We start from the raw sequence: 14861 nt of genomic DNA, 5'->3' as shown, positions 1-14861 counted from the left end.
TGTTGAATAACAATAGGCCCAGGACAGAACCATGATGCAAAGACACCTTCTAGCTTTCTTGCTGCTCTTGCTTCAAGATCTGGAATTAGGCCCTGTGGGCAGCTGTGGCTACATGTTAGTCTGTTGAGTGGATTATCAAGCTTGTAAATCAGGAAACAGGATTAGAGAGAAGAAATGCCTTGATTAAGATGTGTTTCTGGCAGAAGCTACATTAATAGCTGCAGATTCCCCCCCCCCCCGACTCCTGGGCTGCATTCAGACAGTACTTTTTCTTTTTCCTTACCTGATGATTTCCACATTTTATGTGTTCTTTCACACAATGTTAAAGCCACTTCTGGAAATCTAATGGAATCCAGCAGAAGTTTAGCATTCATTTCTGTGTTCATTGCTTTCGGAAAACAATCCATTTGCACTGGCATTCCCTTGCAGTTTTCATGTATCATGCCATGCAATGAAATTTGTGGTGGTCTTCTGGCATGCAGTTCCTGCCTGCCATTTCCATGAGTAAATCATGGGGGGAGAGAAGCATGCATGCACAAAAAGGGTGGCGTTATGCCCAGTGACATTTGCTGTTGTGTCTAGGGTTGGGCACTATCGCCAGCTTAAACATCACAATATACCAATATATCACTATGACTAAAGTAAGGATGGAACTACATCAGAAGCAAACAGGGTCATGTCTTGGCAACTGCTACTACTTAGGGGTCTAAAACTGATAAATTTTACTTACCTTTAACATACTGTTACAACTGTTATTTTACAGTTCAGGTAATTTTTAAATCCGCACATTTTCTCTAAAATTAAAGCTGTATAAGTATAGTTAAAAAGGTAAAGGGACCCCTGACCGTTATGTCCAGTCATGAACGACACTGGGTTTGCGGTGCTCATCTCGCTTTACTGGCCGAGGGAGCTGACATTTGTCTACAGACAGTTTTTCTGGGTCATGTGGCCAGCATGACTAAGCCGCTTCTGGCGAACCAGAGCAGCACACAGAAACGCCGTTTACCTTCCCGCCAGAGCGGTACCTATTTATCTACTTGCACTGATGTGCTTTCAAACTGCTACTATAGTTAGAAGTCAAAAATTGAAAGAATTGTAAAATTTAAACAATTTAATCTGTCTCAGCTAACTGAAGAGTAATTTAAATAGACTAAATGCCTTCCCCTCTGCAGTGGCCACAGGTAGATACTCACAAATTCCTTATCAAGTGCACCTGTGTGCCTGCAGTCAGGGAGTACCAGACTCACTGGACCTGCCCTTTGCACAGCAGAGTTCGCAAACAGATGCAGAGCAAGATGCTGGACCTGCAACCCACAGTTCTGAGAGAAAGCCAAATGAGGTTCCTCCTAGTGGACAGGAACAAGGACATTACTGCCTCAATGGCTTCCTTTTTAATCTCCATCTTACCCGAAAGGGTTCTTAATGAATCATCCCTCTAGGGAATAGTGAAGCAGAACAACTGAGTGCCTTTCGACCCTCGAATGCCTCACTCCTGTCCCTTTTAAATCTATCCCACTGACTTGAAATGTCTTAACTTGAAATGCCAAAAAAAGGTATTTGTATTTGTATTGTATGGTATTGTAATTTACAAATGTCAAGTTGCATCTGCTTCCCCACTCAGAGGGCCAAGTGCAGCTCCATGCATGTGTGTGCTCCACCGAGTTCTACTAAACCTACTTCTACTTTCCTAGGAATAAGCCCCATTGATTTCAGTAGAGCTTACTTGTGAGTAGACACACATTTGCTTTCACTGCTTACTGACAAACACCCCATCGTTCTCACTAGACAACTACCCAACCTCCCAGCTGTAATGTGGCCAGTTAAATTCCCCCCGCCATTTCCCCTATTGTGACACTGAAGCCCAGCCCCCAGCCCCTCCCCCCAAATCCCACCAATCTCTCACTTTTTACCATCCATAAAGAGCCAGTAGTAGTTAGAATGTTAGACTATGACCCAGTGGCGTAGCGTGGGTTGTCAGCACCCGGGGCAAGGCAAGTAATTTGCGCCCCCTAACCCGTGGATTTTAGCACTTGAGTGCGAGCGCGCCCCCCCCCAAGATGTTGCGCCCGGCCCCCCCTGCACCCCCACGCTACGCCGCTGCTTCAGGCCCCCCAATAAAACATTTGAGGGGGCCAGTCCCCCAGTTGATGGGCATTGCCAATGTGATCAACTATGCAGGGCGGGGCTTACTTGCCTCCCCCCCCAATATCATACTGTATTCACGTTGGCTTACTTCTGCCCCGTAAGCCTTTGCACCTCCACGTCTCCTTTCCTCTCTATATGTAAGAGGGTGAAGGTCAGGCTGGCAGCGCAAATAAGGGCCCCGCTGCTGAAGGCCTCGCCCGCCGCGACCTCCTGGTCCACGGGCAGGGCAAGAAAGTGCCTTTTCCTTGGGGGGGGAGTCTTAAATTTCAAACCATTATTATTATTATTATTATTATTATTATTATTATTATTTCTCTACCTCCACCGACGACTCGCCACGTGCGAGGAGGGAGGCAGCAGGCTCCCTTCACCTCCCCGTCCCCTCAAGGGAAAGGGAAAACGACGTGAGGAAAAGCGACGCGGGACAGCGAGCGAGCTTCTCCTCAGAGCCTTTTCCCGCCGCCCCCTCGCAAGACAGCCCTGAAGCCGAGCGCGGAGGGAGGGAGGGGCGGGGCCCGGCAGAGTCTCGCTGTCCCCCAACGCCTCTCGAGGCGGCATGAGGGGCGCCGCGTCAAGGGCGCCCGCGGGCGCAGCGGCGGCTCCTGTCAGGTTACGAGGCGGGCCCGGCGCCTCTCCCCCACCCACCCCGTCCGCCCACCCATATCCCGCTCAGGAGGGGCCGGTGGGCTGGCGAGCGCCTCACGCCAGCAGCACCAGAGAGGGAGAGAAGTCCGCCTCCCGCCGCCGCCTCTGCCTCTTCATCCCCAGCAGCAACTTCCCTGCCCGGCTCCCCGCCGCCGCCGCCTCCTTTGCAGTAGCAGCCGCCGCCGCCGCCGCCACTCCTCCTCTCCTCCCGGGGACGATGCTCTGGCTCCTCAGCGGCAGCTCCCGAGCCGTGTCCCCGCGGCGCCTCCGCTCCCCCGGGCTCCCCTTGGCTCCCCTTCGCTGCCTAGCTCCTGCTGCACCACCTGGGGGCAGCGCCCATGGCCGGGGCTTCCTCCTTCTCGAGACATGGGGCTCTGCTATAGCCTGCGCCTGAGGCTCTTCGGCGACTCCGGAGGCGGCGAGCGCCCCCCCAGATGTTGCGCCCGGTGCGACTGGCACCCCCCACGCTACGCCACTGCTATGACCAGATAGACCCAAGCTCAACCATGATACTCAATGGGTCTCCATCTCTCAGCTTATTCCACCTCTCAAGATCTTAACTAGTGCAGCTGCTTGGAAAAGAAATACATTCTAATTCCGCCCCCCCCTTCCTTCCTGCTAAGTGAATTACCATTGCCTCTTCCCAGGGAGTCAGAATGCTGATTTCCTTTCCAGCTTGTGCAGCAACACATTGTTCTGCCCCATCCCCATGTTTTAAAAACCTGTGCAGGTTCTAGGTAATCAGAAAATGCAATATCCCTGTCACTGACTTTCTGAAGATGTGTGGCCTGGGTAATTTAACCTGTCAGCACCATCAATCATGGAGGCGCAACCAGCAGCTGAACAAAAATGGAGGGGTGCAGCTGAACAAAAATGCAGGCAGCTGTGCAATGGGCTGCAGTCTTCTAAAAGCACCCCCCTTCCTCCTCTGGCTTGTGCCTTTTGTGTGGCAGCAGTCCATTAAATGCTCCCTTAGTCAGTGAGCTGTCTTGCTTTTAGCTGAATAATTAAGTGCTTAAACTAGACATTAAAACATCTTAACATAGGTGGGTTTTGAGTCGTTTGAGCCTCAACAGTTTCCCTTGACTAAATTACAGATATAAAACTTACATTCTTGTGGAGGATCATTTCCTGCAAGAAGAGATGTATATAAAACTGCAAAAAGTGCTGTGGCCCCTTAGAGACAGAAACTGGTTTAATGAAACATTTAGTTTATTGGGCTTTACTAACTGGCTTATGGCAGTGACAATTCTCAAAGCGATCACAATACTACTTATGGTCTTGCTGCTGTAGATGCACAATGCACAGGACTACAGTTGTCGCCCCCCCCCCAATAAATTGTTAAAGGTATCTGTGCATTTATAGGAGAAAACTGAAAATAAATCACCTACAAATAGCACTCTCAAAGTTCTGATCCTTAAGCAGCCAAAACTACAACATTCTTGCACAAGAAGTGGGAGTATAAAATATAAATAGGTCTGGGGTATCCTCCCAAATGTTGCAGAAGTCAGAACAAAAAGAGCCCCCAAACTGGGCTGGGGTGTGTGTGAAAGCCCCCCCCCCAGCCCAGTGAGGATTGGTGCATAACATCAGCCTTTGGTCAGTTGGGTTTGGCATAAATATCAGGAGTCTAGCCCCCTACGCTGTCCTGCTTCACACATCTGTGATATCTGCATGCTACACTCCAAGACCACCACTCCAGCAAGGGCAGTTAGGACCCTACATTGGGAAATATCTGGACTTGGAAGCAGCCTGATCCCTGTTAGAATTCCTGCTCCGTGATTGCAGTCATGGGATTGTCTATTACATGACGGTATATGTTTTGACTCTACAAAGTGGGAAGTGATGGAGACAGGACGTTTGTGTTACTGTGTTCCATGAAGTGGGACTATTGTCCTTTGTCATTCTCTTTGTTGTCTGATGCTAGAGAGAGAGGGAGCCATGTTGCAGTGCTCCATGTGTACACAAAATGCTGAGTTGCTGAGGTCTGTTACACAAGCTTGTCAAACTGCGGATCCCTAAGTGTGCTGATGTCTGTTGACATTGGTCGCTGTGATGTTTGGGCTGAAGAAAGCTCATGAAGCTCCCGAATGATCAACCAGGAGGGAGAGAACATGCCAGCCAGTCTCTGCCAGGGTCCTACCCTGTCATGTGGTAAAGTGAAGCAGGTTGCTTCAGTCACCACAATGAAGTGGCCACAGGATGGGACATAGATAAAAGCAGGAATGGACAGTGCAACAAGACCCCCAGCTAGAGGTGTGGATACCATTTGGACTCCACTTCAGGCAACAGGATGTCTGGGCCAGCAAAACAAGGTGGTTAGATATAGCCCAAAATTTCCCCACGGACGACCTTTCTAGATATTCTCCAAACAGGGGCATTTTCCAAAGTATTGCAAAGCTTGGCAACTTTTCATACCTTCCAGAAGAGTGCAGCTGAATCTGTGCCACTGCCAGGGTCTGTTGTCTGAGCAGAAGCCGCAACACATTTTCCTTTGAAATATTTGTCTCCAGTTCTTGGTTGAGTGGTTTGCTATCATCTAACTCTAGTTTTCCTGAAGACTTTCCTACACTTCAGAAGCATTCCCATGTGTTTTCTCCCTCCCAATGCTAGTGTCCTTGAGAATGTTTTCAACACAACCTGCTTCTCTTCCTCCACTCCTGAACCTGTAGAGGCTGCAACTAGGGAACATAGGTAGCACAGAGCTTCCTTGCAGCTTAGGAACATGAGAATTTTCCCCCAGTCACTGAATAAATCCAACCCAGGCAGTTGCTATCTCCTTTAGGACTTCAAGAATTGAATGGTACTGGGTCATTCATGAGAGCACTTTAATGCCCTACGTTGTGCACTTGTGAACAGGTACAGTGCCAGATTTTTAAAGGGGAGAGTTCAGGGTGCCTCCCCTTCCCTCCCCCTCGTAATAAAAAAACAGGGCAGAGCCCAGTCCTGTTCACCACATTTTATTTGCCATTGCTGTAGATCTATTGGCCAGGCCACTACATTTTTGTTAACTTAAAATGATGGGTGCCCGATATGGATGGGTGCTGAACTTAGTTTTCCTGCTCACTTTGTTTGAGTTTAGCCATAGATTCCTGCCCCTGCCCCTGCCCCCAGATCTAGGCCTCAAAATGCACACTCTCAAACATTTAATAGAGGTAACATAGGGACTATTGTATCCTTACAGCACCCTTATTCTGACAGCAAGAAATTGTAGCCTAAGGACCCCTTGTCTCATTGCATATTTCCCTCCAACATGTTGTATTAATTTATTCTGAAATAGCAGGCTCTATATGGTGCCAATAGTTCAAAATGAACTTTGCCAGCGGCAGCATATGATATCATAGATTGGACACTTGGTGATGTGTTGATGAATGGCCCTAGGTCCTAGCAACCGGTGTCAAGATACCTACAAGCTGGTGTGTGTGTGGTGTGTGTTAATGTCTGAAGAAGTAGCTCAGAACTAAAGAAAGGCAACTGGTTAGAATGTCTGTCTGAGACTAGGGATGCTTGTGTTTAAATGAAGCTCACGGTGACTTTGCTCCTGTAACTCTTTCAGCTGAACCCACCAGGATTGTTGTGAAGATTAGCTGTGTGTGTCTGTGCACACACAAATGCACACAGCTGAGAGCCTTGGGGGCAATATAAAAGTAAAATGATAAAAACTAGGGCTCAAGGGATGCAACTAACACAACATTCTTTTAAAGACATCACCAACTCTTTCCCCAAATCAAAATTAGAAACAATGTTTTACCAGGCACAAGTATCATTAAAGAGAGCCTGTCCCTTGTCGGTTGAATGCAGGAAAACAATGGCTTCAGAACTAAAGAGCACGTTGTTGCTTTGCAGGAAGTAGTATCTGAATGCAGAAATGGAAGATTTTGCAGTGTGGGGAATAAGCCTTGCTTATTACATGATCTTCCAGGTCTGGAGCTTTTGCAGTAAGCCAGAAGCAAACCGCCATGCCATATGCAGTAGCTTACTATGTGCAGGGCTTTGTGTTAGTCAGATTGCACTCATGCCATAATTTTCAGAGAAATCACAATTCTATTAATATTGGTTGTATGGCTCCCACTGTTATTCCAGTGCAAAAGCTTACTAGGAGGTGGACGAGTGCCAGCAAATTGCTAGTTCATAGCCAGAGGGCTTCAATTAGCAGCCACCCAGAATAATGATTTGTTTCTCTTTGATAGAATTTTACAGAGGGTTGTGGTTGTTGTTAGGTAACACCACCACCCTAGACATCTTTTTCCCTGCCTTGTATTTTTTACTTTAGCATCTCTTTAACTTTCTGTTGGTAAAGAGTAGAAATACAGACTTGAAAGACTAATCAAATAATAGAAAATGATAAAGCATAGTTCCACGTTGTCTTAGAAAAACAACAACCCACAGTGTTCTTCATCCAACTAAGTTCTACTCAGAGTAATCTCACTGAAATTAATAGATCTAAGTTAGTAATGTCCATTATTTTCAATTTATTTATTTAAAATTTATGCATGGCTTGTCTGTAGTAAAGTTGCTTTCAAGAAAAATATATAATTATGATTAAAATACAATTATAGTTAAAAACAGTTAAAACATTAAAAAAAAATAACAGCAAAGGAAGGAAGGAGAAAGCCAATAGTAGCTATACTCTGAGTAGGGTTAACATTGGATACAACAAATTTTGTTTGGTAATGCCAAATCTTGTTTGGATATGCCAACCTTGACATGGTAGGATTTTTTTAGATTCTACAAAGTCAGTCTCCTAATGATTGTTGGCAACCCTTGGTATAGTATGTAGATCTCCATTGCTCTCTTAATCGGCAGCAGTATGAAGCATGTTCTTGCTTAAGAGACCTCCGTATCACAATTGCAATTAATTGCTTGCTCTCTGAAGGCTGACAACTGTGTATAGCACACACATTTCAGTGTGTTTCACAATATTTAAAATCTCATTTTATCCTTATACAGTAGGCTAGATTGTGTGTGTATAATTTGATAAGCACTCTGTAGTGAGCTTCATGAAGAATCCCCCCCAAACCTTGTCTTCTGGCTGTGCCAGAGGTTGAGATCTTTTACCCGAGTGACATTTCCTAGAATGTGGGAAGCCAGTACAGTGGTACCTCGCAAGACGAATGCCTCGCAAGACGAAAAACTCACAAGACGAAAGAGTTTTTCATTTTTTGAATTGCTTCGCAAGACGAATTTCCCTATGGGCTTGCTTCGCAAGACGAAAACGTCTTGCAAGTTTGTTTCCTTTTCTGGGAGGTTTGGTGCTTGTGTGTTTTCTGGGAGGTTTGGTGCTTTTGAATTTTTTGGATGTGAAGCACTGATTTTTTTTGGGGGGGGGGTTACGAAGGTAGGAACTGTGCTGCCATTCCTATGGGAAACCGTGTTTCGCAAGATGAAAAATTCGCAAGACAAAAAAACTCGCAGAACAAATTAATTTTGTCTTGCGAGGCACCACTGTAGTGTTTTTAGCCTTAAATATTTCAAGGGCAAGATAGCCATTAATCTCACCCAAGCTGGCTCTATAACATAGCCTGTCTGGCAAATAAGAACAGGGATGGCTCTCCTAATTTTTAGCCTTCTTATTTTAAAATGTTTTTTATTATATATTAATAAAAAAGATGGATCTAAAATTTCACAGGTCAGGGCTTGTCCACATTTCTGCTCATCCTGTCCCTAGAAAGCATGGGTCTGAGAGGTCTTTTGCTTGTCCTGTTCATTCTCTGCATGGGTGCAAGAGGTTTTCATTTGCTCTGCCACTTTCCCCTGAAAAACCTGCTCTTTACTGCTGAATTGGAGCAAACAGGTTTTTGCAGATTGATATTTGCTCCAATTTAGTGGAAAAAGTGAAGATTTTCCCAGGGAAAAACAGCAGGAGAAACAGAAAACTGCTCAGCCCCATGCCTAGAAAGCACAGAACAGGCAGAAAACTTATTGGACATATGCTTTCTAGGCATGCGGCAAGCAGAAGAGTGGATGAGCCCTGAATCAGAGCAAATGTCAATCTGCGGAAAACCCAATTGACCTTTGCTCTGATTCAGCAGTAAAGAGCGGGTTTTCCCAGGGAAAACCAGTAGGACAAGCAGAAGTGTGTATAAGCCCTTTGTGAAGCAGACAGGCAGTGAGTGTCCTCCAATCCCCAAACAAGAAACACTTTAATATATTTGCCTCTCCCCCCCCCCTGTCTCTGAGCTCCTAGGCATGCTAACTATCTCATTCAGGAATTCAGTCTGCAAGTGTGGTCGTTGAGCTGATGCTTCTCCAAACACAGGCTCCAAGAAAATGCCACCATATGGTCACTCTCTCCCAACTATCCTTGATAATTTGAGTACAGTTCACATGGTTCACAACTGGTTACAAAATGGCTTTCCTCTGACTCTCTTTGGAGACTTTGGTTCATCATAGAGCAGGCACAGGATGCCATAGCCAACAGCTTGAGACAGGTGCCTTTGGGATGCTTTTCTATACCCATACTAAAAGCCATGTCCTGTCTTCCGAGGAGTTCATTGGTTGAGTCAGGTGGTAGCAGAAATACCCCTCCTTATCTGCTCCTGTTGGTTGAGTTGTCCATCATGCCCTTGGCAAAGATGGGGGATCTTCTGCATCCCTTATTGGTGAGGCAAGGGGCAGGTCATCTCAAAATGGATCTCCAAACATCCAAAGGGTGAAACATACTGAGGTGCAACCCAGACATTTAGGATGGGCACCCGTGCCTTAGGTTGGGGAAATGACTTGAAACTATCAGGTTGGGGGCTAGAAGCCAGACATGTAGAAAAGTCATATGATCTCATAAAACAGACTTTTTGGGGGCAGGGGATCAAATGTCTATTAAACAATATAAAAATTTATATAAAACAATGCAACACTTACATAAAAGGATGGAACTCCTGATAAAAAGGGGGCAGGGCTTCTGCCACTTTTTGTGAAGACAAAAAGCATGCCTTCTATTCTTCACAAGTCACTGCATTAAGAAAATAAGAAGAAGCTTGACTGTATATACAGTGGTACCTCGGGTTAAGTACTTAAATTGTTCTGGAGGTCTGTACTTAACCTGAAACTGTTCTTAACCTGAAGCACCACTTTAGCTAATGGGGCCTCCTGCTGCTGCCATGCCGCTGGAGCACGATTTCTGTTCTCATCCTGAAGCAAAGTTCTTAACCTGAAGCACTATTTCTCGGTTAGCGGAGCCTGTAACCTGAAGCGTATGTAACCTGAAGCGTATGTAACCCGAGGTACCACTGTATTGACAATATTTATTTTGATTCATTGACCAAATCTATTATTTACTGGTCAGATTCTCAGCCTGACCTACATCTCAGCACAGTTTCCATTACACTTTCCAAGAGATATTCACATCTCTTGGTGGTTGCTTGACCTTATTGCTTCCCTCCCAACCAACTTCGGTAAGGCTGAGCTCTGTCAGGTTAAAAATTTCTTTTGGTTCTTGATTTGGAACAGAGGTCTCTTAAAGGGGCCAGTCCTCAGTATTACTCACAACTGAAAGCAGCTTTTGTGTCTTTAACTGCTCTCCATTCGGTGCAGTCCTCTGCCTCCTTGGCTTGAAGTGATTAAGATTTCCATGGGCCAGGGGGCGGCACTTTCATTTGCAGTTCTCTTGCCAAGAAGCGTGCAGGATGCACTTCTGCGTAGAATAATAAAGAATTTTTACAACAGTAAAATACTTTAATGGCAGTTTAAAGGGCCACTGTCAACCCCCAGAGGCCTCTTTCCTTTTAACCTTCTTCACAGAGTGAGAGGCGTGCGCCAAACATTTTCACAAGGCCTTTCATTTTGCTTTTCTTCTTTGGTTTCCCTTACCTGTACAGTTTCAAAATCACCAGGAGCATGGATCTTACAATGTCCAAAAGCAGGTGTCTTTGGGGGAAAGGTCTGGTAGAGAAGACTCTGTCAGGGTCTGGCAGGAGGTCAAGGAGAGAGGGGATTTGTGGGCAGAGGAAGAGGAGAGTGAAGAGAATGATCTTGGGGAAGGTGCCAGTGATGCGTAGGGTTCTATGCCACAAGTGAGGAGAAATCTTCCCCTGTCACCAATTCCTTCATTGATGCCTGAAATATTTGTGATTGCCAGAAGAGGCAGAAGAAGTGGAGCAGGAGCCAGAGGCCAGTCAGCAAGAGCAAGGGAGAAAGGAGCAGGTTCAGGAATTGAGGAAAGAGCCTTCAGGGATCCCTAACTCTTAGAGGCTACTATGTCTCCAGAATCCCCTGGAAACCCACCCACCCCTGCTGTCTCTCTGCTTGAGGAGGAGTTTAGAGCAGTCTCTGAGAAGGAGCCAATGGTTACTCAAACACAACACAGTCATACCTCGGTTTAAAGATGCTTTGGGTTAAATCTTTTCAGTTTGCGTCCCACAGTGACCTGGAAGTACCGGAAAGGGTTACTTCCGGGTTTTGCCACTTGCACATGTGCAGACACTCAAAATGATGTCATGCGCATGCACAGAAGTGGCGAATTGCAACCCGCACATGCACAGATGTGCAGACGTGGGTTGTGTTCTGCTCAGGTTGCAAACAGGGCTCTGGAACGGATCCTGTTCGCAACTAGAGGTACCACTGTATCTTTTAAGGGATGGTGGTTGGGGATATTCTATTGCTCCAACTATCTGAGACTCGCACAGATCTTCAGCAGTGGCTTGCTTAGACAGCTGACTAGTGAAGAGCTTTGTTGTATATCACTTGTGCACTAGGACCTGATTTAACCAATAAAATGATAAAAAGCAAAAGTCCAGTGTGTTGAACCAAGGTGAACTATTCTTGAAGCTCTGTAAACACCATCTTGGTTGTCAAGATAACCCCACAATTAATTGGTAGTTGTTGTGCCAATGAGCTAAGATGTGTTTATATTCACTTGCTTTGAGGTTGTGCTTATCTTTGGGCTTGGGGTGCTGGGCTCTGAGCCCAGAAAGGGGAACTATCTGTGAGACTTGGGAATTTGTCCCTTATGCCCTCATCTGGTCAGGTGAAGTGATGGGTAGGCCTGGCCAAAGTGATGTCTGCTGCTTTGTGTATAAAGAATGTAGGCATGTTTGCCTGGGTTCAGACAAGCCATCTCTTTGCTGTGGTGTCCATCCCACAACTGAAAAGGCTTGGAGATCTGGCAGGCTGCTTTGCTGTATGTCTAGACCTTCTTTAATAAAGCACTAGAACTGATCACTCTGACATTTGGACATCCTTCTTTGGTATCCCTACTTTGGTGTAACCAGTCCCTCGAGCCCTCCTTTGGGCCTGCAGTTCAGAAAATCCATTCACTTGTCCCCGTGGGTCTGGGTGTGTTTTGGGTCAGACTTGTTTTCTGGGCAACTGTTTGCCATGATCACTAGCACTAATCCTCAATTTCCTTCTCCATAGGTGGGATTGGATTTGGCCGTACCAAAGGCAACTCTGGCTCTGAAGCAGATGATGAAACTCAGTTGACCTTCTACACTGAGCAATACAGGAGCCGACGACGTAGCAAAGGTGAGGAGGGGAGAAAATTCGATTTAATGGTTTAGGCCACAATATGATACGATAATCTTTATTGTCATTGTCCCATACAGAACAATGAAATTGAAAAAAAATCTACATCAGATATTCAAAAGCCAACAAGCCTGCTATCCCAGCTATCCCAGCCTGGTTAGCCCCCTAGAAACTCTGATACCCCATAATTAAATACAATATACAATACAATTGGTGAAGGTGTGTGATGCAACAATGTTGCTGAAGCTATATGTATGACTGGATGGTTGACTGCCAGGGAAACATTAAATCATTTGATAAAGCCTAGGATCTTAACCATCATACAACCCATGGGCTGTATCCAGCGGTAGTTCCAGTGGAGGCTGGTCCACTAGGGCGAATGGGGCCCTTCCCCACTAGCCTCAGTCTACCCTGAGCCAATGCCCACCTGCCTGATTTCCTACTTGCAACCCACCCAGTAGGGTGGCACTACTGCTGGCCTCCTGGCTTGTCACCCTTCCAGTCCCAATATGCACTATCCTGCACTGGCAAGTCCTACTCAGAGTAAGCCCATTGAAAATTATAGACTAATTAAATTCATTCATTTAAATAGCTCCACTCTGCGTTGAACTTAGTTGGTCATAAGCCCATGTGTTCAGCTGGAATCAGATGTTCTTTGCTGTTCTGTAGCTGTCTGTACTTGCCTTCCCTGGAAATGGATTCTTTCTGTTTCTTTTTCCTTTCTCCCCGCCCCCTTCATGTCCTTTTCCTTTTCTCTTTCCTTTCTTCTTCCTGCTTATTTTCTATATCTTACTGTATTATGAAAAACTTTAACAAAAATCTCAACGGGCTGCAGGGGGAGAGGAAAAGAAAAAGACAAACTAGTGCAGCAAGGCAAGGAATTGGCTTGGTTGACCACCTTTTCTCCTTCTGTGCCACTTTCTTTCTTTTTGCAGATTTCTTTTAATGTGTTTTATTTTACCTGAAGCAGGTATCTTTCACACTGAAGTGACACAATCCACTCTATACAACCAATAGATTGCACCACCTCATTTTGCTGTATGTGTAGAACAGGCTATAGGCAATTCTAGAGAAATGCAAGAAAAGTAGAGCAGGGAAATCTCCCGAGTTTCAGTTTTAGCAGAGTTAGGAGGCTTGTTCTTTCTCTATTATTTTAAAGCCTTAGTTTCAGAGAGTGTCCCACACTTGCTTCCCTCCCCACCAAAAAAAGTTCTAATCTGCATTTGCATTCCTTTATTTTTGTGACAAGAGGTGGTTTTGAAAAATGAGTGTGAAGAAATAATGAAGTTGCAGGGTGCTTTGAGCTCAGGAACAAATTACTGTTTTGTGCGATGGCTTCTGTGCTTTGCATTCACTATCTGTACTTAAGCGTAGCAAGATGCAGGATCAGAAAGTTGCCTCTACTATCCTGGGAAAAAACAGTGAAATTTATTTCAGTGATTAGGTGTTGGCATGCATAGGAATAGGGACGCGGGTGGCGCTGTGGGCTAAAGCCTCAACGCCTAGGGCTTGCCGATCGAAAGGTCGGCGGTTCGAATCCCCGCGGCGGGGTGCGCTCCCGCTGTTCGGTCCCAGCGCCTGCCCACCTAGCAGTTCGAAAGCACCCCCGGGTGCAAGTAGATAAATAGGTACCGCTTACCAGCGGGAAGGTAAACGGCATTCCGTGTGCGGCTCTGGCTCGCCAGAGCAGCGATGTCACGCTGGCCACGTGACCCGGAAGTGTCCCCGGACAGCGCTGGCCCCCGGCCAATAAATGTGAGATGGGCGCACAAACCCCACAGTCTGTCAAGACTGGCCCGTTCGGGCAGGGGTACCTTTACCTTTACCTTTATGCATAGGAATATGTTCGTTTGGGGGCAAAGCTGGCTCAGTGATTGCACACTGGATCAAACACAGGTATATTTCGGATACAGACACATGCTGATGGTGTACAATCTTTCATTTTGGAAAGTGAGAATCATAGAATTGTAGTGTTGGAATGGACCCTAGGGTCATCCAATCCAACCCCCTGCCAAGAAGGAAACCAAACAAAACATCAATGGCAGATGGCCTTCCAACCACAACTTAAAAACCTCCAAGGAAGGAGAGTCCACCACCTCCTGTGGGAGTCTGTTCCACTGCCTAACAGCTCTTACTGTCAGAAAGTTTTTCCGGATGTTTAGTCGGAATCTCCTTTCTTGTAACTTGAAGCCATTGCCTTGAGTCCTTTTCCTACCCTCAAGAGCAAGATAAAGCAAGCATGCTCCCTCTTCCATGTGACAGCCCTTTAGATATCTGAAGATGGCTATCCTATCTCCTCTCAGTCTCCTCTTTTCCAAACTAAATATACCTAGCTCCTTCAACCATTCCTCATAAGGATTGGCTTCTAGACCCTTGATCATCTTGGTTGCCCTCCTCTGCACACGTTCCAGCTTGTCAACATCCTTCTTAAATTGTGGTGCCCAGAATTGGACGCAGTATTCCAGGTGTGTTCTGACCAAGGCAGAATAGAGTGGGACTATTACTTGGGACACTAAACTTATGTTGATGCAGCCTAGAATAGCATTAGCTTTTTTTGCTGCTGCAAATACACTGTTGACTCATGTTAAGCTGTGGTCCACCAAAACGCCTAG

General features: G+C 46.0%; 1 protein-coding gene and 1 long non-coding RNA gene across 3 annotated transcripts in view; one reads left to right on the top strand and one right to left on the bottom strand.

Annotated features, from left to right (window-relative positions):
• Window positions 1-14861, top strand: part of ASTN2 (astrotactin 2) — a 672988-nt gene that overhangs the window by 277926 nt on the left and 380201 nt on the right. For both annotated transcript variants that reach the window (XM_082208795.1, XM_082208796.1), the window contains exon 5: window positions 12142-12249. In XM_082208795.1, coding sequence (XP_082064921.1) covers window positions 12142-12249 — 108 coding nt within the window. The remainder of the gene's footprint in view (window positions 1-12141; window positions 12250-14861) is intronic.
• Window positions 1-14861, bottom strand: part of LOC309524411 — a 409164-nt gene that overhangs the window by 154930 nt on the left and 239373 nt on the right. The window lies entirely within an intron of this gene.

Source organism: Podarcis vaucheri (assembly GCF_965113315.1).
Source record: "Podarcis vaucheri genome assembly, chromosome: Z".
In the NCBI taxonomy this organism is placed as follows: Eukaryota; Metazoa; Chordata; class Lepidosauria; order Squamata; family Lacertidae; genus Podarcis; species Podarcis vaucheri.
The sequence above is the reverse complement of the archived record's forward strand: the minus strand, read 5'-3'. Positions and strand labels throughout refer to the sequence as shown.